This window comes from Coregonus lavaretus, assembly GCF_964263955.1.
Source record: "Coregonus lavaretus genome assembly, chromosome: 4".
In the NCBI taxonomy this organism is placed as follows: domain Eukaryota; kingdom Metazoa; phylum Chordata; class Actinopteri; order Salmoniformes; family Salmonidae; genus Coregonus; species Coregonus lavaretus.
In genome coordinates, this window is record NC_139991.1 from 77,724,428 (window position 1) to 77,746,327 (window position 21,900).

At 46.5% G+C, this 21,900-nt stretch overlaps 1 protein-coding gene across 1 annotated transcript in view; it reads left to right on the top strand.

The window, feature by feature from the left end:
• Nucleotides 1-21,900, top strand: part of LOC311127835 (ceramide glucosyltransferase) — a 55,671-nt gene that overhangs the window by 32,543 nt on the left and 1,228 nt on the right. Inside the window, exons 3-6 of the mRNA XM_084159716.1 lie at nucleotides 1,615-1,717; nucleotides 6,207-6,308; nucleotides 6,720-6,832; nucleotides 17,798-17,976. Of these exons, the coding sequence (XP_084015842.1) occupies nucleotides 1,615-1,717; nucleotides 6,207-6,308; nucleotides 6,720-6,832; nucleotides 17,798-17,976 (497 nt within the window). The remainder of the gene's footprint in view (nucleotides 1-1,614; nucleotides 1,718-6,206; nucleotides 6,309-6,719; nucleotides 6,833-17,797; nucleotides 17,977-21,900) is intronic.

Consider the following 21,900-nt stretch of genomic DNA (forward strand, 5'->3'; position numbering starts at 1 on the left):
ACCCCGATTATGTCGGTGGCTGGAGGAACGGAATTAACACGCTGTTCTCGGCGGGCTCTGATGCTGGGCTTACGGATGTAACCCTCACGTCGGCGCGTCCGGCTCACAGAGCGTGATGCGCTTTTACTCTCCCTTTCTTAGGGGCCAGCCATGGGCTGGGAGGCGGCCAGGGCCCTAAAGGATCACGGGCGCTTTAAAATGGCCGTCTGGTAGCCCTCGTACTGTATGTTCCACGTTCCCCACGTCACAGCCTTCTATTATATCGTCTGGTTAACGGTCCTCTCATACTGACAGCTGCCATGTTATTACCCCGGTCTGGTTAACGGTCCTCTCATACTGACAGCTGCCATGTTATTACCCCGGTCTGGTTAACGGGCCTCATACTGACAGCTGCCATGTTATTACCCCGGTCTGGTTAACGGTCCTCTCATACTGACAGCTGCCATGTTATTACCCCGGTCTGGTTAACGGTCCTCTCATACTGACAGCTGCCATGTTATTACCCCGGTCTGGTTAACGGTCCTCTCATGGGCGCCACAACCTTCCCGTAAGCATCCCATGCCATATGTCATACCTCTCTCACACCACAATATACACTGAGTGTACAAAACATTAGGAACACCTTCCTAATATTGAGTTACACTGCCCCCCCCCCCCCCCCCCCCTTTTTGCCATCAGAACCGCCTCAATTCATCAAGGCATGGCCTCTACAAGGTGTCAAAAGCGTTCCACAGGGATGTTGGCCCATGTTGACTCCAATGCTTCCCACGGTTGTGTCAAGTTGGCTGGATGTGCTTTGGGTGGTGAACCATTCTTGATACACACGGGAAACTGTTGAGCGTGAAAAACCCAGATGTGCCTGGCACCTACTACCATACCCAGTTCAAAGGCACTTCAATCTTTTGTCTTGCCCATTCAGCCTCTGAATGGCACACATACACAATCCATGTCTCAATTATCTCAAGGCTTAAAAATCCTTCTTTAACCTGTCTCCTCCCCTTCATCTACACTGATTGAAGTGGATTTAACAGGTGACATCAATAAGGGATCATAGCTTTCACCTGGATTCACCTGGTCAGTCTGTCATGGAAAGAGCAGGTGTTCCTAATGAAGCCGGTCTAGTTGCATATACATGGCGAATGGGAAGCGAGCTTCAATTACCAGATCAGAAATAAAAAGAGTAGCTATTCGTGGCCATATTATGTGATTGTCTTTTAGAATTGTTGCGCAATGATAGGCCTTATTAAAGTGTCCTCGCATGTTCCAGTTTTTAGAGATTCCCTGACTGGATAGGGTGGGACTTGTCTCTGGCAGTAGGAGTGATGTCCTCCTAGGGGGACGTTCATCTACTAGAGTTGGAGACGGTTTGGTTGATACCGAACCACTTCGCCCCCATCCTTCAGGGTCGTGATGTGTATTGGTTTGGTCAGACAACCGAACCACAGCAGCCTATATCAATCATCCAGGATGAGTGTCTCCACCTTCTTTATTTCTATAGATTTTTTGTGTGTACTTTTTTCCCAAAATTTTCTCCCCAAATTCGTGATATCCAATTGCTAGTTCCGATCTTGTCTCATCGCTTCTCTCTCTCTCTGTCTGTGTTTCTCTCTACAGTTTGAGATCCTGTTGTGTGTGCAGGACCATGACGACCCAGCCATCGATGTGTGTAAAAAGCTCCTGGGCAAATATCCCAACGTAGACGCCAGGCTATTTATAGGTAAGAGCTTGATTTGATGTATTATTAGAACAAACTGTGAATTAATATTCACGTTCCAGCCATTATTCTAAAATCTATCTAATAAATATGTTAATATGTGTAGTATTGAAGTGGGGAACTTGTTGGAATGAACAGTTTTACACATTGCAGACTAGTCTATATTTGAAAAAATTAAGATGTCAAAATGTGTGTTGTTATTGGATTGTAGAGGCGGAAATGCCACCATGAATAAGCTGTGTGTGGTTAGCCTACACGGTGAGGGCATTGGGAGTAGCTATTGATTCTAGCTCATTAGCAGCATCTGATGATTCCTCTCTAGTGATTCCTCTCTAGTGATTCCTCTCTAGTGATTCCTCTCTAGTGATTCCTCTCTAGTGATTCCTCTCTAGTGATTCCTCTCTAGTGATTCCTCTCTAGTGATTCCTCTCTAGTGATTCTTCTCTAGTGATTCCTCTCTAGTGATTCCTCTCCAGACTAACATTTCCCCCTGATGGCACTGGAGCGTGGAATGTTTCAGATGGTGGCACCAGCCCATGATTTAGTGGCACCAGCCCATGATTTAGTGGCACCAGCCCATGATTTAGTGGCACCAGCCCATGATTTAGTGGCACCAGCCCATGATTTAGTGGCACCCCGCCACAAAAATTCTGCAGCGTCAAACAATAGAGTACATTTGAGTCATCTTTTAAAGTCATTATAAAGTCATTCATTTTTAAGATAACTCAAGAAATCTGTACTAATTTGACGTTTTTTGACGAGGATGTTTTAGTTGAGCAGTTTGACATCTAACCAAGGTGTTTGGTGCAGTATTTGTCAAGTTAAAACATGTGTGACGACGTGTTGTCTTATGTAAACAAAGTCAGAGCTGCTGAGCAGGTCTGTCTCACCGTCTGTGATATTGAATCCCGCGACCGGGAGACCCACGGGGCGGCGCACAATTTGGCCCAGGGTAGGGGAGGGAATGGCCGGCAGGGATGTAGCTCAGTTGGTAGAGCATGGCGTTTGCAACGCCAGGGTTGAGGGTTTGATTCCCACGGGGGGGGCAGTATTAAAAAATAAAAATAATGTACGCACTCACTTAACTGTAAGTCACTCTGGATAAGAGCGTCTGCTAAATGACTAAACATTTTAAATGTAAATAGTTAGAGAGCAATCACCGCAGCTGTTCACTCCATGTTAGTGGGCAAATGGACATCTTCAAATAAAAACCCAACCTTCATTTGCCCGTAGTGACGCATGGATGTTCTTAACTCTGTTTTAGACGAGACTGACTTTATGACCAAAATTATCCTATTTACATTTTTACTCTAGAATAACTCGTTTCTGACTCATATTGATGATAATAATAATATTATAATAATATAATTATAATATAATAATTTAAGCTCTACCAGCTGAGCTACAGAGGACCACAGAGGCCGTTTTCAAAGGGATTTGTTGCTTTTTAAAGGCAGTGGCTCTTTTAAAGGGTTGCAAAATGTGACTAAATGGATGCACTGCTATATTATACTCTCTGACTATCTGTTAGAGACTGAACGGCTTCATGTGGCCATTTTAGTTTAACGGACGACCCTGAACGGCCTCATGTGGCCATTTTAGTTTAACGGACGACCCTGAACGGCCTCATGTGGCCATTTTAGTTTAACGGACGACCCTGAACGGCCTCATGTGGCCATTTTAGTTTAACGGACGACCCTGAACGGCCTCATGTGGCCATTTTAGTTTAACGGACGACCCTGAACGGCCTCATGTGGCCATTTTAGTTTAACGGACGACCCTGAAGGGCCTCATGTGGCCATTTTAGTTTAACGGACGACCCTGAACGGCCTCATGTGGCCATTTTAGTTTAACGGACGACCCTGAACGGCCTCATGTGGCCATTTTAGTTTAACGGACGACCCTGAACGGCCTCATGTGGCCATTTTAGTTTAACGGACGACCCTGAACGGCCTCATGTGGCCATTTTAGTTTAACGGACGACCCTGAACGGCCTCATGTGGCCATTTTAGTTTAACGGACGACCCTGAACGGCCTCATGTGGCCATTTTAGTTTAACGGACGACCCTGAACGGCCTCATGTGGCCATTTTAGTTTAACGGACGACCCTGAACGGCCTCATGTGGCCATTTTAGTTTAACGGACGACCCTGAACGGCCTCATGTGGCCATTTTAGTTTAACGGACGATCCTGAACGGCTTCATGTGGCCATTTTAGTTTAACGGACGATCCTGAACGGCTTCATGTGGCCATTTTAGTTTAACGGACGACCCTGAACGGCCTCATGTGGCCATTTTAGTTTAACGGACGACCCTGAACGGCCTCATGTGGCCATTTTAGTTTAACGGACGACCCTGAACGGCCTCATGTGGCCATTTTAGTTTAACGGACGACCCTGAACGGCCTCATGTGGCCATTTTAGTTTAACGGACGACCCTGAACGGCTTCATGTGGCCATTTTAGTTTAACGGACGACCCTGAACGGCCTCATGTGGCCATTTTAGTTTAACGGACGATCCTGAACGGCTTCATGTGGCCATTTTAGTTTAACGGACGACCCTGAACGGCCTCATGTGGCCATTTTAGTTTAACGGACGACCCTGAACGGCTTCATGTGGCCATTTTAGTTTAACGGACGACCCTGAACGGCCTCATGTGGCCATTTTAGTTTAACGGACGATCCTGAACGGCTTCATGTGGCCATTTTAGTTTAACGGACGACCCTGAACGGCCTCATGTGGCCATTTTAGTTTAACGGACGACCCTGAACGGCCTCATGTGGCCATTTTAGTTTAACGGACGATCCTGAACGGCCTCATGTGGCCATTTTAGTTTAACGGACGACCCTGAACGGCCTCATGTGGCCATTTTAGTTTAACGGACGACCCTGAACGGCCTCATGTGGCCATTTTAGTTTAACGGACGACCCTGAACGGCCTCATGTGGCCATTTTAGTTTAACGGACGACCCTGAACGGCCTCATGTGGCCATTTTAGTTTAACGGACGACCCTGAACGGCCTCATGTGGCCATTTTAGTTTAATGGACGACCCTGAACGGCCTCATGTGGCCATTTTAGTTTAACGGACGACCCTGAACGGCCTCATGTGGCCATTTTAGTTTAACGGACGACCCTGAACGGCCTCATGTGGCCATTTTAGTTTAACGGACGATCCTGAACGGCCTCATGTGGCCATTTTAGTTTAACGGACGACCCTGAACGGCCTCATGTGGCCATTTTAGTTTAACGGACGACCCTGAACGGCTTCATGTGGCCATTTTAGTTTAACGGACGACCCTGAACGGCCTCATGTGGCCATTTTAGTTTAACGGACGATCCTGAACGGCTTCATGTGGCCATTTTAGTTTAACGGACGACCCTGAACGGCCTCATGTGGCCATTTTAGTTTAACGGACGACCCTGAACGGCCTCATGTGGCCATTTTAGTTTAACGGACGATCCTGAACGGCCTCATGTGGCCATTTTAGTTTAACGGACGACCCTGAACGGCCTCATGTGGCCATTTTAGTTTAACGGACGATCCTGAACGGCCTCATGTGGCCATTTTAGTTTAACGGACGATCCTAACCAATCTACTGTCCATCTCAAGCCGTTCCCTACAAGAGAAAACAATCCTATTTGTCTGTCAGGTTAAAGCTGAGATCCTAAAGTAGGAAACAGCTGTTCACCCCAGCACCTTGTTGTCTGTCAGGTTAAAGCTGAGATCCTAAAGTAGGAAACAGCTGTTCACCCCAGCACCTTGTTGTTTTTGTTTTGTTGATTAAATGTAGGAGAAGAGTGGTAAAACAAGTCTCAGTACATATTCTGCTGTTCTATCGCGTGTGCAATAATGTCCGAGAAAAAGACAGTGTTCACGGTTTGAAGTAACTCCTTTGTTGTAATATTGCAAAAGGAAGTGGAAGTTTCACCATTAAGGATTTCAGCTTCACATTTTTCACATTTTAGTCATTTAGCAGACGCTCTTATCCTTTAAAGGGAAGTGAAAGTGTACAGGTTTAAGATAATGTCTCTGGTGATCAGAGACACCGTCTGGTGATCAGAGACACCGTCTGGTGATCAGAGACACCGTCTGGTGATCAGAGACACCGTCTGGTGATCAGAGACACCGTCTTGGTGATCAGAGACACCGTCTTGGTGATCAGAGACACCGTCTTGGTGATCAGAGACACCGTCTTGGTGATCAGTGACACAGTCTTGGTGATCAGAGACACCGTCTTGGTGATCAGAGACACCGTCTTGGTGATCAGAGACACCGTCTTGGTGATCAGAGACACCGTCTTGGTGATCAGAGACACCGTCTTGGTGATCAGAGACACCGTCTTGGTGATCAGTGACACAGTCTTGGTGATCAGTGACACAGTCTTGGTGATCAGTGCCATAGTCTTGGTGATCAGTGACACAGTCTTGGTGATCAGTCACTATGGCTAGGACACCTCAGGCCAGAAAACTGACCTCATTGTTTCCATTCCAGGAGGGAAAAAGGTTGGCATCAACCCTAAGATTAATAACCTGATGCCAGGTTATGAGGGGGCAAAGTATGACCTGGTGTGGATCTGCGACAGCGGAATACGAGGTATGAAACAAACTCTGTGTCCCAAATGGCACCCTGTTCCCTACATAGTGCACTGCCCTGGTCAAAAGTAGTGCACTACGTAGGGAATAGGGTGGTATTTGGGACACTTCCTTACACTTGATTTTATCATAACAACAGAGCAGGGAGCCACCCTGTTTATTTCTTATCACTATGGCTGATGTGTCTCCCATTAGATCATGGAGGTTCCGTTCAGCTCTAGTTTTGAACCTTGAACCTAGATCATCAGGCTTTGATTGCTTTACATACAAACATGTTACTAGATTCAAGTACTGCAGTTAGATGAAATACTTTGAGCATGATGAGTTAATTTTAGATTCCATTGCCTGATCTGTAAAAGCCCTTGGTGACAACGATTGATTGATTGGCCAATCCTGGCCTCTTCCTCGCCAGTGAAACCCGACACCCTGACGGATATGGCCTATCAGATGACGGAGAAGGTTGGGTTGGTCCATGGCCTTCCCTACGTGGCCGACAGACAAGGATTCGCTGCTACACTGGAGCAGGTGAGCATCCATAGAGAACGGCTCTTCCACCTCAGCTCATCTTTCTGCCATTCCTTCCTCACCTCCTTCTCCAGTGTATAACTAGAGAAGGTTTAAGGTCCCTCCCCTCTGACCTCCTCCTCCAGTGTATAGCTAGAGAAGGTTTAAGGTCCCTCCCCTCTGACCTCCTCCTCCAGTGTATAGCTAGAGAAGGTCCCTCCCCTCTGACCTCCTCCTCCAGTGTATAACTAGAGAAGGTTTAAGGTCCCTCCCCTCTGACCTCCTCCTCCAGTGTATAGCTAGAGAAGGTTTAAGGTCCCTCCCCTCTGACCTCCTCCAGTGTATAACTAGAGAAGGTTTAAGGTCCCTCCCCTCTGACCTCCTCCTCCAGTGTATAGCTAGAGAAGGTTTAAGGTCCCTCCCCTCTGACCTCCTCCTCCAGTGTATAGCTAGAGAAGGTTTAAGGTCCCTCCCCTCTGACCACCTCCTCCAGTGTATAACTAGAGAAGGTTTAAGGTCCCTCCCCTCTGACCTCCTCCTCCAGTGTATAGCTAGAGAAGGTTTAAGGTCCCTCCCCTCTGACCTCGTCCTCCAGTGTATAGCTAGAGAAGGTTTAAGGTCCCTCCCCTCTGACCTCGTCCTCCAGTGTATAGCTAGAGAAGGTTTAAGGTCCCTCCCCTCTGACCACCTCCTCCAGTGTATAACTAGAGAAGGTTTAAGGTCCCTCCCCTCTGACCTCCTCCAGTGTATAACTAGAGAAGGTTTAAGGTCCCTCCCCTCTGACCTCGTCCTCCAGTGTATAGCTAGAGAAGGTTTAAGGTCCCTCCCCTCTGACCACCTCCTCCAGTGTATAACTAGAGAAGGTTTAAGGTCCCTCCCCTCTGACCTCCTCCTCCAGTGTATAACTAGAGAAGGTTTAAGGTCCCTCCCCTCTGACCTCCTCCAGTGTATAACTAGAGAAGGTTTAAGGTCCCTCCCCTCTGACCTCCTCCTCCAGTGTATAGCTAGAGAAGGTTTAAGGTCCCTCCCCTCTGACCTCCAGCGAGGAGAGAGGATGTTAGGAATCAAGGAAACAAAATATATTCTCAAATATAGTATTTTCTATGTTACGCTGGGTGCGCTGAACTGACATGCGTGACTGTTTGCAGACAATCAGATGAAGGGACTAAACAGTCTATAATGCTCCACTCAGACTGCTGTGTGTAGCCTACTGTAGCTGCTGGTAAAGACTCAGACAGCTGTGTGTAGCCTACTGTAGCTGCTGGTAAAGACTCAGACAGCTGTGTGTAACCTACTGTAGCTGCTGGTAAAGACTCGGACAGCTGTGTGTAGCCTACTGTAGCTGCTGGTAAAGACTCAGACAGCTGTGTGTAGCCTACTGTAGCTGCTGGTAAAGACTCAGACAGCTGTGTGTAGCCTACTGTAGCTGCTGGTAAAGACTCAGACAGCTGTGTGTAGCCTACTGTAGCTGCTGGTAAAGACTCAGACAGCTGTGTGTAGCCTACTGTAGCTGCTGGTAAAGACTCAGACAGCTGTGTGTAACCTACTGTAGCTGCTGGTAAAGACTCGGACAGCTGTGTGTAGCCTACTGTAGCTGCTGGTAAAGACTCAGACAGCTGTGTGTAGCCTACTGTAGCTGCTGGTAAAGACTCAGACAGCTGTGTGTAGCCTACTGTAGCTGCTGGTAAAGACTCGGACAGCTGTGTGTAGCCTACTGTAGCTGCTGGTAAAGACTCAGACAGCTGTGTGTAGCCTACTGTAGCTGCTGGTAAAGACTCGGACAGCTGTGTGTAGCCTACTGTAGCTGCTGGTAAAGACTCGGACAGCTGTGTGTAACCTACTGTAGCTGCTGGTAAAGACTCTGACAGCTGTGTGTAGCCTACTGTAGCTGCTGGTAAAGACTCGGACAGCTGTGTGTAGCCTACTGTAGCTGCCGGTAAAGACTCAGCCAGCTGTGTGTAGCCTACTGTAGCTGCTGGTAAAGACTCAGCCAGCTGTGTGTAGCCTACTGTAGCTGCTGGTAAAGACTCGGACAGCTGTGTGTAGCCTACTGTAGCTGCTGGTAAAGACTCAGCCAGCTGTGTGTAGCCTACTGTAGCTGCCGGTAAAGACTCGGACAGCTGTGTGTAGCCTACTGTAGCTGCTGGTAAAGACTCGGACAGCTGTGTGTAGCCTACTGTAGCTGCTGGTAAAGACTCGGACAGCTGTGTGTAGCCTACTGTAGCTGCTGGTAAAGACTCGGACAGCTGTGTGTAGCCTACTGTAGCTGCTGGTAAAGACTCGGACAGCTGTGTGTAGCCTACTGTAGCTGCTGGTAAAGACTCGGACAGCTGTGTGTAGCCTACTGTAGCTGCTGGTAAAGACTCGGACAGCTGTGTGTAGCCTACTGTAGCTGCTGGTAAAGACTCGGACAGCTGTGTGTAGCTTACTGTAGCTGCCGGTAAAGACTCAGCCGGCTGTGTGTAGCCTACTGTAGCTGCTGGTAAAGACTCGGACAGCTGTGTGTAGCCTACTGTAGCTGCTGGTAAAGACTCAGCCAGCTGTGTGTAGCCTACTGTAGCTGCCGGTAAAGACTCGGACAGCTGTGTGTAGCCTACTGTAGCTGCCGGTAAAGACTCAGCCGGCTGTGTGTAGCCTACTGTAGCTGCCGGTAAAGACTCAGATAGCTGTGTGTAGCCTACTGTAGCTGCTGGTAAAGACTCGGACAGCTGTGTGTAGCCTACTGTAGCTGCTGGTAAAGACTCAGCCAGCTGTGTGTAACCTACTGTAGCTGCTGGTAAAGTCATTTAAAGCCTCTACTTTATGGATGGACCTTTCCAGTCTATTTTTGTAATGTTGTTATTAAAACAAAATCAGACCACGCCATAGTAGAATGGTTGACCTCTTTACCTAGTCGGCTTGTTGTGTGTTCTATGCGAGATAATTATTCCTCTCGAAGGCGCGTTCAATTTGCGAAAGCCATAGGGAGGGAAACATGTATTCTGACAAGCAGTCAATGCTGAAACAAATTGGCGTCCTATTTAAAAAGAAGATGGAGAACAAGCTATGGAGGAAACATACTGGTTTGGTGCAGCTACAGCCGACTAGTACACAAATAATATTGCGATATTGTCGATACGATATTATATATATATATATAGTCAAAAATAATATCCCGACATGTAACTGTATGGATATTTTTTTAAATATATAACTTAAGCCCAAACAGATATAATATATGACTTGTTTCAGTAAACTAGGAGAGGCATTTGAACATCTTTTTTTTTTTTCATGTGCCTTAATAACAAACTTGTATTCCATCTCTAAATACAAATACATTTCAATTACGAGCCTAGTTGGTTTAGCCGAAAAAAGACAGGTACCTTCCCGCTAGCCATGATTGGCTGAGATAATGGATGGGCTGGACATGCCGTGAGATGAGTTTGGATTGGTCTGCCATGTAGCGTGCTTCTGTCTATAACATGAGCTGCTCAGTATCATTTTACATTTACATTTTTGTCATTTAGCAGATGCTCTTATCCAGAGAGACTTACAGGAGCAAATAGGGTTAAGTGCCTTGCTCAAGGGCACATCGACAGATTGTTCACCTAGTCGGCTCGGGATTAGAACCAGCAACCTTTCGGTTACTGGCACAACGCTCTTAACCACTAAGCTACCTGCCGCCCACAGTATGTGTTGATAGTCCTTTCTACCGATGCGTTTTTTGAAAGATATAACGTTAGCCATCGAGATCGGTTGGAAAAAGTTGTGATGGGCTACTTTCTGCACACGCCACGGTCAGTGTGAACCGGAGTGACTTGACACAACGCTGGCCAAACAAGATGTAGCTACAAACAAAACAGAGTTGAAGGGTTCCAGTCAGCCGTGAAGCGTTCATCCATGTACACAGGTAAGAGTCTAGCTACATTTTTAGATATTCAAATTTTCCAATTTTGTAAAAGTCGTTTTCATTGCAATTTAAAGCGTACTGTAAGCTAGCTAGTGAACGTTAGCTTGCTGACTCGCTAGCTAATGTTACGTGTATGATCTGTGTAGTAATATTATTCGAATCAGAAATCTAGCTAACCCGGCCGCGACCGGGAGACCCATGGGGCGGCGCACAATTGGCCCAGCGTCGTCCAGGGTAGGGGAGGGTTTGGCCGGCAGGGATGTTCTTGTCCCATCGCGCACTAGCGACTCCTGTGGCGGGCCGGCCGCAGTGCACGCTGACACGGTAGCCAGGTGTACGGTGTTTCCTCCGACACATTGGTGCGGCTGGCTTCCAGGTTAAGCGAGCAGTGTCAAGAAGCAGTGCGGCTCGGTTGGGTTGTGTTTCGGAGGACGCACGACTCTCGACCTTCGCCTCTCCCATGTCTGTACGGGAGTGGCAGCGATGGGACAAGACTGTAACTACCAATTAGATACCACGAAAATGGGGGTAAAATACCAACAACAAAAAAACAAAAAAAAATCTAGCTAACATTAAACCTAGTTGATTAGCTTTAGCTACCTGCAGATTTATAATACAACTATGACAATGTTTGTATTGGTAGCAGTATGAGTTGGGATTATGCTGGTTAATTGTTTAGCTAGCTAGCTACATGTCTAAACAAAAGGCTCCACTTCTCCAGATGATTACATGACCCGTCAAGTTAGCCAGGTGTGTCTGGGGGTGTGGCCAGGTGGGTCTGGGGGTGTGGCCAGGTGTGTCTGGGGGTGATTACGGGCCAGGTGTGTCTGGGGGTGTGGCCAGGTGGGTCTGGGGGTGTGGCCAGGTGTGTCTGGGGATGATTACGACCATCTACTGTATTTCATGAACATCTGTCCATGTCTAGACAATAGTGACCATCCACTTAGCTAGATGTGGCTAGGGGGGAGTGGTTTAAAGCATTTCTTTCACATGACCCATCAATTTAGACAAGCTGCTCTGGCACCCCATTGGTGGAACCAGCTCCCCCACGACGCCAGGACAGCGGAGTCACTGACCACCTTCCCGGAGACACTTGAAACCCTACCTCTTTAAGGAATACCTGGAATAGTATAAAGTAATCCTTCATCCCCCACCCCCCATAAAAAAAAAAAAGTGGTTGTCCCACTGGCTATCATAAGTTGAATGCATCAATTTGTAAGTCGCTCTGGATAAGAGCGTCTGCTAAATGATGTAAATGTGTATGGGTAAGCGTCGTCTAATAATTATAAAATATTTTTATCAGGACACTTTCTGTTTTTGATATTGCTACTATGCAAATATCCAAGTAACCATTTCACGGTACCGTTTACACCTTCTGTATCCTGTGCATGTGACAAATACACTTAGATTTTATTTGATATAGAGTTTGTTTACCAGAGACGGTACAGTGAAGAACAACTTGACCTGCACCAAAGTCAGATTAGGATATAGGCCAAGGACTAGATAAAGTGTATTTTACCGGGAGTTTTTATTTATTGTAGGCTGCTACTTTCACCACTTTTAGTCTTGGAATCTTTGGTTGTTTACTACACTACTCACTCTGTTTAGCACATGGCCTCACGTGAATCCTTAAAGAGATGGGTGGGGCTAAGGCTTTAGAGGGTGTGAACGATGCTGAATGGGTGTAGACAAAGAAGAGCTCTCCAGTAGGTGTACCAAAACATTCTCGGGCCACTTTGTCAAAAGTGGGGTTACAAGTTTATCAACTTTCAAAGCAGAATTACTTTCCCATTGTTCCTCAACTGCAGTGTATTTTATACCATTCTGTATCTCTGAGTCTCTACTTTTATCCAATGTAAAAAACACAATTCAAGATTTTGCTACATAGGACCGAATCCAGGTGGTGGGTCACATATTTGACTAAAACATAATAATTTCAAACCTTGCTTACATTTGTATATACGATAATGTCTCTCTATTATGCGTGGGAATACTTGGGAACAGATTTCCAAAAATCAAATCACTTGGAGCTGATTTTCCGCTCAAATAAAACCACCCGCGGGACGCCAGGACCCGGGCTCAGGGATGGCTAACTCGCTCTCTTCGATCTCCACTGAGTTGTGTAGATCTGCTTTTAGTTTTTTTTTTACTTTACGTGTGAAATGATCTACAGTGCACTTTAAAATGGGAGGAATTGGTGCCGTAAGGGCATTTCAGATGGTTGTTAGGGAACCTTTTTACTGAATAAATTATTTTGTATGATTGTGCTTTTCGTGTAGTGTATTCTAGTGTATAATAACGTGTATTTTATTGTGTATATGAATGTGTAGTTTAATGTGTTTATTGTGGTGCTGGTCATCTGGTCTCAGCATTGACTCAAAATAAAGGTGAAATAAAAACGTTTTTATTGGCCATCTGTTTGACAGGTGTATAAAGCAGGTACTATCGTGCTCAAATGTAAACTTAAATAGTATTTGTTTGGTGCGTTATACCAATGAACAATAAAGTAAAGCAAATGAAGGGTGGTTCGCACACAAAGAAATTGACCGAAGTTCAGAAATGTATTTCGGAAAATATTCAGACCCCTAGACTTTTTCCATATTTTGTTACATTACAGCCTTATTCTAAAATTGATTAAATAAATAAAAATCCTCATCAATCTACACACAATACCCAATAATGACAAAGCAAAAACAGGTTTTTAGAAATGTTTGCTAATTTATTAAAAATACAAAACTGAAATATCACATTTACATAAGCATTCAGACCCTTTACTCAGTACTTTGTTGAAGCACCTTCGGCAGCGATTACAGCCTCGAGTCTTCTTGGGTATGACGCTACAAGCTTGGCACACCTGTATTTGGGGAGTTTCTCCCATTCCTCTCTGCAGATCCTCTCAAGCTCTGTCAGGTTGAATGGGGAGCGTTGCTGCACAGCTATTTTCAGGTCTCTCCAGACATTTCTACAGAATTGAAGGTCCCCAAGAACACAGTGGCCTCCATCATTCTTAAATGGAAGAAGTTTGGAACCACCAAGACTCTTCCTAGAGCTGGCCGCCCGGCCAAACTGAGCAATCAGGGGAGAAGGGCCTTGGTCAGGGAGGAGACTCTGACAGAGCTCTAGAGTTCCTCTGTGGAGATGGGAGAACCTTCCAGAAGGACAGCCATCTCTGCAGCACTCCACCAATCAGGCCTTTATGGTAGAGTGACCAGACGGAAGCCACTTCTCAGTAAAATGCACATGACAGCCCGCTTGGCGTTTGCCAAAAGGCACCTAAAGACTCTCAGACCATGAGAAACAAGATTCTCTGGTCTGATGAAACAAAGATTGAACTCTTTGGCCTGAATGCCAAGCGTCATGTCTGGAGGAAACCTGACACCATCCCTACGGTGAAGCATGGTGGTGGCAGCATCATGTTGTGGGGATGTTTTTCAGCGGCAGGGACTGGGAGACTAGTCAGGATCGAGGGAAAGATGAACTGAGCAAAGTACAGAAAAATCTTTGAAAACCTGCTCCAGAGCGAAGATTCACCTTCCAACAGGACAACGACCCTAAACACACAGCGAAGACAACACAGGAGTGGCTTCGGGACAAGTCTCTGAATGTCCTTGAGTGGCCCAGCCAGAGCCCGGACTTGAACCCGATCGAACATCTCTGGAGAGACCTCAAAATAGCTGTGCAGCGACGCTCCCCATCCAACCGGACAGAGTTTGAGAGGATCTGCAGATGAATGAGAAACTCCCCAAATACAAGTGTGCCAAGCTTGTAGCGTCATACCCAAGAAGACTCAAGGCTGTAATCGCTGCCAAAGCCACGTCAAAGTACTGAGTAAAGGGTCTGAATACTTATGTAAATCAAATAAAATTGTATTTGTCACCTAGACTTGGTGCACCGGTACCGCTTGCCGTGCGGTAGCAGAGAGAACAGTCTATGACCAGGGTGGCTGGAGTCTTTGACAATTGTTAGGGGCTTCCTATGACACCGCCTGGTGTAGAGGTCCTGGATGGCAGGAAGCTTGGCCCCAGTGATGTACTGGGCCGTACGCACTACCCTCTGTTGTGCCTTGCGGTCGGAGGCCGAGCAGTTGTCACACTAGGCAGTGATGAAACCAGTCAGGATGCTCTCGATGGTGCAGCTGTATAATCTTTTGAGGATCTGAGGACCCATGCCAAATCTTTTCAGTCTCTTTAGGGGGAATAGGTTTTGTCGTGCCCTCTTCACGACTGTCTTGGTGTGCTTGGACCATTTTAGTTTGTTGTTGATGTGGACACCAAGGAACTTGAAGCTCTCAACCTGTTCCACTAAAGCCCCGTCGATGAGAATAGGGGCGTGCTCGGTCCTCTTCTTTTTCCTGTTGTCCACAATCATCTCCTTTGTCTTGGTCACGTTGAGGGAGAGGTTGTTGACCTGGCACCACACGGCCAGGTCTCTGACCTCCTCCCTATAGGCTGTCTCGTCGTTGTCGGTGATCAGGCCTACCACTGTTGTGTCGTCGGCAAACTTAATTTATTTTTATTTTTTATATATATTTTTTATTATTTTTTATTTTTTTGGGTCATTTAGCAGACACTCTTATCCAGAGCGACTTACATGAGCAATTAGGGTTAAATGCCTTGCTCAAGGGCACATTGACAGATTTTTCACCTAGTCGGCTCGGGGATTAGAACCAGCGACCTTTCGGTTACTGGCACAACGCTCTTAACCACTAAGCTACCTGCCGCCCCAGGAGTCGTGGCTGGCCATGCAGTCATGGGTGAACAGGGAGTACAGGAGGGGACTGAGCACGCACCCCTGAGGGGCCCCCGTGTTGAGGATCAGCGTGGCAGATGTGTTGTTACCTACCCTTACCACCTGGGGGCGGCCCGTCAGGAAGTCCAGGATCCAGTTGCAGAGGGAGGTGTTTAGTCCCAGGGTCCGTAGCTTAGTGATGAGCTTTGAGGGCACTATGGTGTTGAACGCTGAGCTGTAGTCCAATGAAAATCATTCTCACATAGGTGTTCCTTTTTGTCCAGGTGTGAAAGGGCAGTGTGGAGTACAATAGAGATTGCATCATCTGTGGATCTGTTGGTGCGGTATGCAAATTGGAGTGGCTCTAGGGTTTCTGGGATAATGGTGTTGATGTGAGCCATGACCAGCCTTTCAAAGCACTTCATGGCTACAGACGTGAGTGCTATTAGGTTGGTAGTCATTTAGGCAGGTTATCTTGGTGTTCTTGTGCACAGGGACTATGGTGGTCTGCTTGAAACATGTTGGTATTACAGACTCAGACAGGGAGAGGTTGAAAATGTCAGTGAAGACACTTGCCAGTTGGTCAGTGCATGCTCGGAGTGCACGTCCTGGTAATCCGTCTGGCCCTGCGGCCTTGTTGACCTGTTTAAAGGTCTTACTCACATCGGCTACGGAGAGCGTGATCACACAGTTGTCCGGAACAGCTGATGCTCTCATGCATGTTTGTGTTACTTGCCTCTAAGCGAGCATAGAAGTGATTTAGCTCGTCTGGTAGGCTAGTGTCACTGGGCAGCTTGGGGATGTGCTTCCCTTTGTAGTCTGTAATAGTTTTCGAGCCCTGCCACATCCGACGAGCGTCGGAGCCGGTGTAGTACGATTCAATCTTAGTCCTGTATTGACTCTTTGCCTGTTTGATGGTTCGTCGGAGGGCATAGCGGGATTTCCTATAAGCGTCCGGGTTAGAGTCCCGTTCCTTGAAAGCGGCAGATCTACCCTTTAGCTCAGTGCAGATGTTGCCTGTAATCCATGGCTTCTGGTTGGGGTACGTACAGTCACTGTGGGGACGACGTCATCAATGCACTTATTGATGAAGCCAGTGACTGATGTGGTGTATTCCAAAATGCCATCTGAAGAATCCCGGAACATATTCCAGTCTGTGCTAGCAAAACAGTCCTGTAGTTTAGCATCTGCGTCATCTGACCACTTTTTTATTGACCGAGTCACTGGTGCTTCCTGCTTTAGTTTTTGCTTATAAGCAGGAATCAGGAGGACAGAGTTATGGTCAGATTTGCCAAATGGAGGGCGAGGGAGAGCTTTGTATGCGTCTCTGTGTGTGGAGTAAAGGTGGTCTAGAGTTTTTTCCCCTCTGGTTGCACATTTAACATGCTGGAGGAAATGAGGTCAAACGGATGTAAGTTTCCCTGCATTAAAGTCCCCGGCCACTAGGAGCGCCGCCTCTGGATGAGCGTTTTCCTGTTTGCTTATGGCCGTATACAGTTCATTGAGTGCGGACTTAATGCCAGCATCGGTTTGTGGTGGTAAATAGACAGCTACGAAGAATATAGATGAAAACTCTCTTGGTAGATAGTGGGTCTACAGCTTATCATGAGATACTCTACCTCAGGCGAGCAAAACCTAAAGACTTCCTTAGTATTAGATTTTATGCACCAGCTGTTGTTTACAAATATACACAGACCGCCACCCCTTGTCTTACCGGAGTCAGCCGTTCTATCCTGCCGATGTAGCGTATAGCCCGCTAGCTGTATGTTATTCATGTCTTCGTTCAGCTACGACTCGGTGAAACATAAGATATTACAGTTTTTAATGTCCCGTTGGTAGGATATACGTGCTTGTAGTTCGTCCACTTTATTATCAAGCGATTGTAAGTTGGCCAATAGTATCGATGGCAAAGGCAGATTAGCCACTCGTCGCCGGCTCCTTACCAAGCACCCCGATCTTCTTCCGCGATATCTCCTTTTCTTTCTACTGCGAATGACAGGGATGAGGGATATATGTGATTGTATACAAATGTAGTGTGATTATGTTTTAGTCAAATATTTTATCTGTTTGGCGATCTTGCGGCCAATTTACAGTCTATAAATTATTTGTAATTATGTTCCGGCCACCTGCCCATCCACTCAAGAAAAAACGGAATCTAGTTGATTATCCCTTAGAGGTCTTAGGCCTGGCTAACCTATCACTAATCTGTCCTATCACTAATCTGTCCTATCAGTAATCTGTCCTATCAGTAATCTGTCCTATCAGTAATCTGTCCTATCACTAATCTGTCCTATCACTAATCTGTCCTATCACTAATCTGTCCTATCACTAATCTGTCCTATCACTAATCTTCCTCCATTTCCTAACAGGTGTACTTTGGCACGTCCCACCCGCGCTCCTATATCTCAGCCAACGTGACGGGTATTAAGTGTGTGACAGGAATGTCGTGTCTGATGAGGAAAGATGTCCTGGACCAGGCTGGAGGGCTGATCGCCTTCGCTCAATACATCGCTGAGGACTACTTCATGGCTAAGGCCATCGCTGACAGGTGCAGTCATTACCGCATCCCAAATGGCACCCTATTCCCTACTGTTAGATGTTACCACATCCCAAATGGCACCCTATTCCCTACTGTTAGATGTTACCGCATCCCAAATGGCACCCTATTCCCTACTGTTAGATGTTACCACATCCCAAATGGCACCCTATTCCATACTGTTAGATGTTACCGCATCCCAAATGGCACCCTATTCCCTACTGTTAGATGTTACCGCATCCCAAATGGCACCCTATTCCCTACTGTTAGATGTTACCGCATCCCAAATGGCACCCTATTCCCTACTGTTAGATGTTACCGTATCCCAAATGGCACCCTATTCCCTACTGTTAGATGTTACCATATCCCAAATGGCACCCTATTCCCTACTGTTAGATGTTACCACATCCCAAATGGCACCCTATTCCCTACTGTTAGATGTTACCACATCCCAAATGGCACCCTATTCCCTACTGTTAGATGTTACCATATCCCAAATGGCACCCTATTCCCTACTGTTAGATGTTACCACATCCCAAATGGCACCCTATTCCATACTGTTAGATGTTACCGCATCCCAAATGGCACCCTATTCCCTACTGTTAGATGTTACCGCATCCCAAATGGCACCCTATTCCCTACTGTTAGATGTTACCATATCCCAAATGGCACCCTATTCCCTACTGTTAGATGTTACCGCATCCCAAATGGCACCCTATTCCCTACTGTTAGATGTTACCACATCCCAAATGGCACCCTATTCCCTACTGTTAGATGTTACCACATCCCAAATGGCACCCTATTCCCTACTGTTAGATGTTACCACATCCCAAATGGCACCCTATTCCCTACTGTTAGATGTTACCACATCCCAAATGGCACCCTATTCCCTACTGTTAGATGTTACCACATCCCAAATGGCACCCTATTCCCTACTGTTAGATGTTACCACATCCCAAATGGCACCCTATTCCCTACTGTTAGATGTTACCACATCCCAAATGGCACCCTATTCCCTACTGTTAGATGTTACCGCATCCCAAATGGCACCCTATTCCCTACTGTTAGATGTTACCACATCCCAAATGGCACCCTATTCCCTACTGTTAGATGTTACCGTATCCCAAATGGCACCCTATTCCCTACTGTTAGATGTTACCACATCCCAAATGGCACCCTATTCCCTACTGTTAGATGTTACCGCATCCCAAATGGCACCCTATTCCCTACTGTTAGATGTTACCGCATCCCAAATGGCACCCTATTCCCTACTGTTAGATGTTACCACATCCCAAATGGCACCCTATTCCCTACTGTTAGATGTTACCACATCCCAAATGGCACCCTATTCCCTACTGTTAGATGTTACCGCATCCCAAATGGCACCCTATTCCCTACTGTTAGATGTTACCACATCCCAAATGGCACCCTATTCCCTACTGTTAGATGTTACCACATCCCAAATGGCACCCTATTCCCTACTGTTAGATGTTACCGTATCCCAAATGGCACCCTATTCCCTACTGTTAGATGTTACCGCATCCCAAATGGCACCCTATTCCCTACTGTTAGATGTTACCACATCCCAAATGGCACCCTATTCCCTACTGTTAGATGTTACCGCATCCCAAATGGCACCCTATTCCCTACTGTTAGATGTTACCACATCCCAAATGGCACCCTATTCCCTACTGTTAGATGTTACCACATCCCAAATGGCACCCTATTCCCTACTGTTAGATGTTACCGTATCCCAAATGGCACCCTATTCCCTACTGTTAGATGTTACCACATCCCAAATGGCACCCTATTCCCTACTGTTAGATGTTACCGTATCCCAAATGGCACCCTATTCCCTACTGTTAGATGTTACCGCATCCCAAATGGCACCCTATTCCCTACTGTTAGATGTTACCACATCCCAAATGGCACCCTATTCCCTACTGTTAGATGTTACCGCATCCCAAATGGCACCCTATTCCCTACTGTTAGATGTTACCGCATCCCAAATGGCACCCTATTCCCTACTGTTAGATGTTACCACATCCCAAATGGCACCCTATTCCCTACTGTTAGATGTTACCACATCCCAAATGGCACCCTATTCCCTACTGTTAGATGTTACCGCATCCCAAATGGCACCCTATTCCCTACTGTTAGATGTTACCACATCCCAAATGGCACCCTATTCCCTACTGTTAGATGTTACCACATCCCAAATGGCACCCTATTCCCTACTGTTAGATGTTACCATATCCCAAATGGCACCCTATTCCCTACTGTTAGATGTTACCATATCCCAAATGGCACCCTATTCCCTACTGTTAGATGTTACCACATCCCAAATGGCACCCTATTCCCTACTGTTAGATGTTACCACATCCCAAATGGCACCCTATTCCCTACTGTTAGATGTTACTGCATCCCAAATGGCACCCTATTCCCTACTGTTAGATGTTACCACATCCCAAATGGCACCCTATTCCCTACTGTTAGATGTTACCGTATCCCAAATGGCACCCTATTCCCTACTGTTAGATGTTACCGCATCCCAAATGGCACCCTATTCCCTACTGTTAGATGTTACCACATCCCAAATGGCACCCTATTCCCTACTGTTAGATGTTACCGTATCCCAAATGGCACCCTATTCCCTACTGTTAGATGTTACCGCATCCCAAATGGCACCCTATTCCCTACTGTTAGATGTTACCACATCCCAAATGGCACCCTATTCCCTACTGTTAGATGTTACCGCATCCCAAATGGCACCCTATTCCCTACTGTTAGATGTTACCACATCCCAAATGGCACCCTATTCCCTACTGTTAGATGTTACCGTATCCCAAATGGCACCCTATTCCCTACTGTTAGATGTTACCGCATCCCAAATGGCACCCTATTCCCTACTGTTAGATGTTACCGCATCCCAAATGGCACCCTATTCCCTACTGTTAGATGTTACCACATCCCAAATGGCACCCTATTCCCTACTGTTAGATGTTACCGTATCCCAAATGGCACCCTATTCCCTACTGTTTGTTTTCCATTTCATTTCTATTGTTTACGTCTTTTGCCTTCTAGTCCTCCCCCAACACTATGACTTGTCTCTAGTCCTCCCCCAACACTGACTTGTCTCTAGTCCTCCCCCAACACTATGACCGGTCTGTAGTCCTCCCCAAACACTATGACCTGTTTCTAGTCCTCCACCAACACTATGACCTGTCTCTAGTCCTCCCCCAACACTGACTTGTCTCTAGTCCTCCCCCAACACTATGACCGGTCTGTAGTCCTCCCCCAACACTATGACCGGTCTGTAGTCCTCCCCCAACACTATGACTTGTCTCTAGTCCTCCCCCAACACTATGACCTGTTTCTAGTCCTCCCCCAACACTATGACCTGTTTCTAGTCCTCCCCCAACACTATGACCTGTTTCTAGTCCTCCCCAACACTATGACCTGTTTCTAGTCCTCCCCCAACACTATGACCTGTTTCTAGTCCTCCCCAACACTATGACCTGTTTCTAGTCCTCCACCAACACTATGACCTGTCTCTAGTCCTCCCCCAACACTATGACCTGTTTCTAGTCCTCCCCCAAAACTATGACCTGGTTTTATTGATTATTGCTCCACTAAACACCAGTTATTGATAATGCTGTGGTATGGTTTATTGATGCACTTCCATTCCATACTCAGAAGAAATACAAACTTGTAAAAACATGTGATGGCCATTGTCCAGGTCTTTACTCTAGGTGTTAAAGGGGAAGTCTATGATAATGGTTCCTCACCCTGAAAATAGTCTATAGGCCAGGACAAACTGTAACCCACGGTCGGTTTTCTTTAAACAGACACTAGAAACGCCAGCTAATTTAAGCTAAACCACTGCTAGCTAACAATCAACGGGAGTGATTGCGGCTGAACTTCCCCTTTAACTGA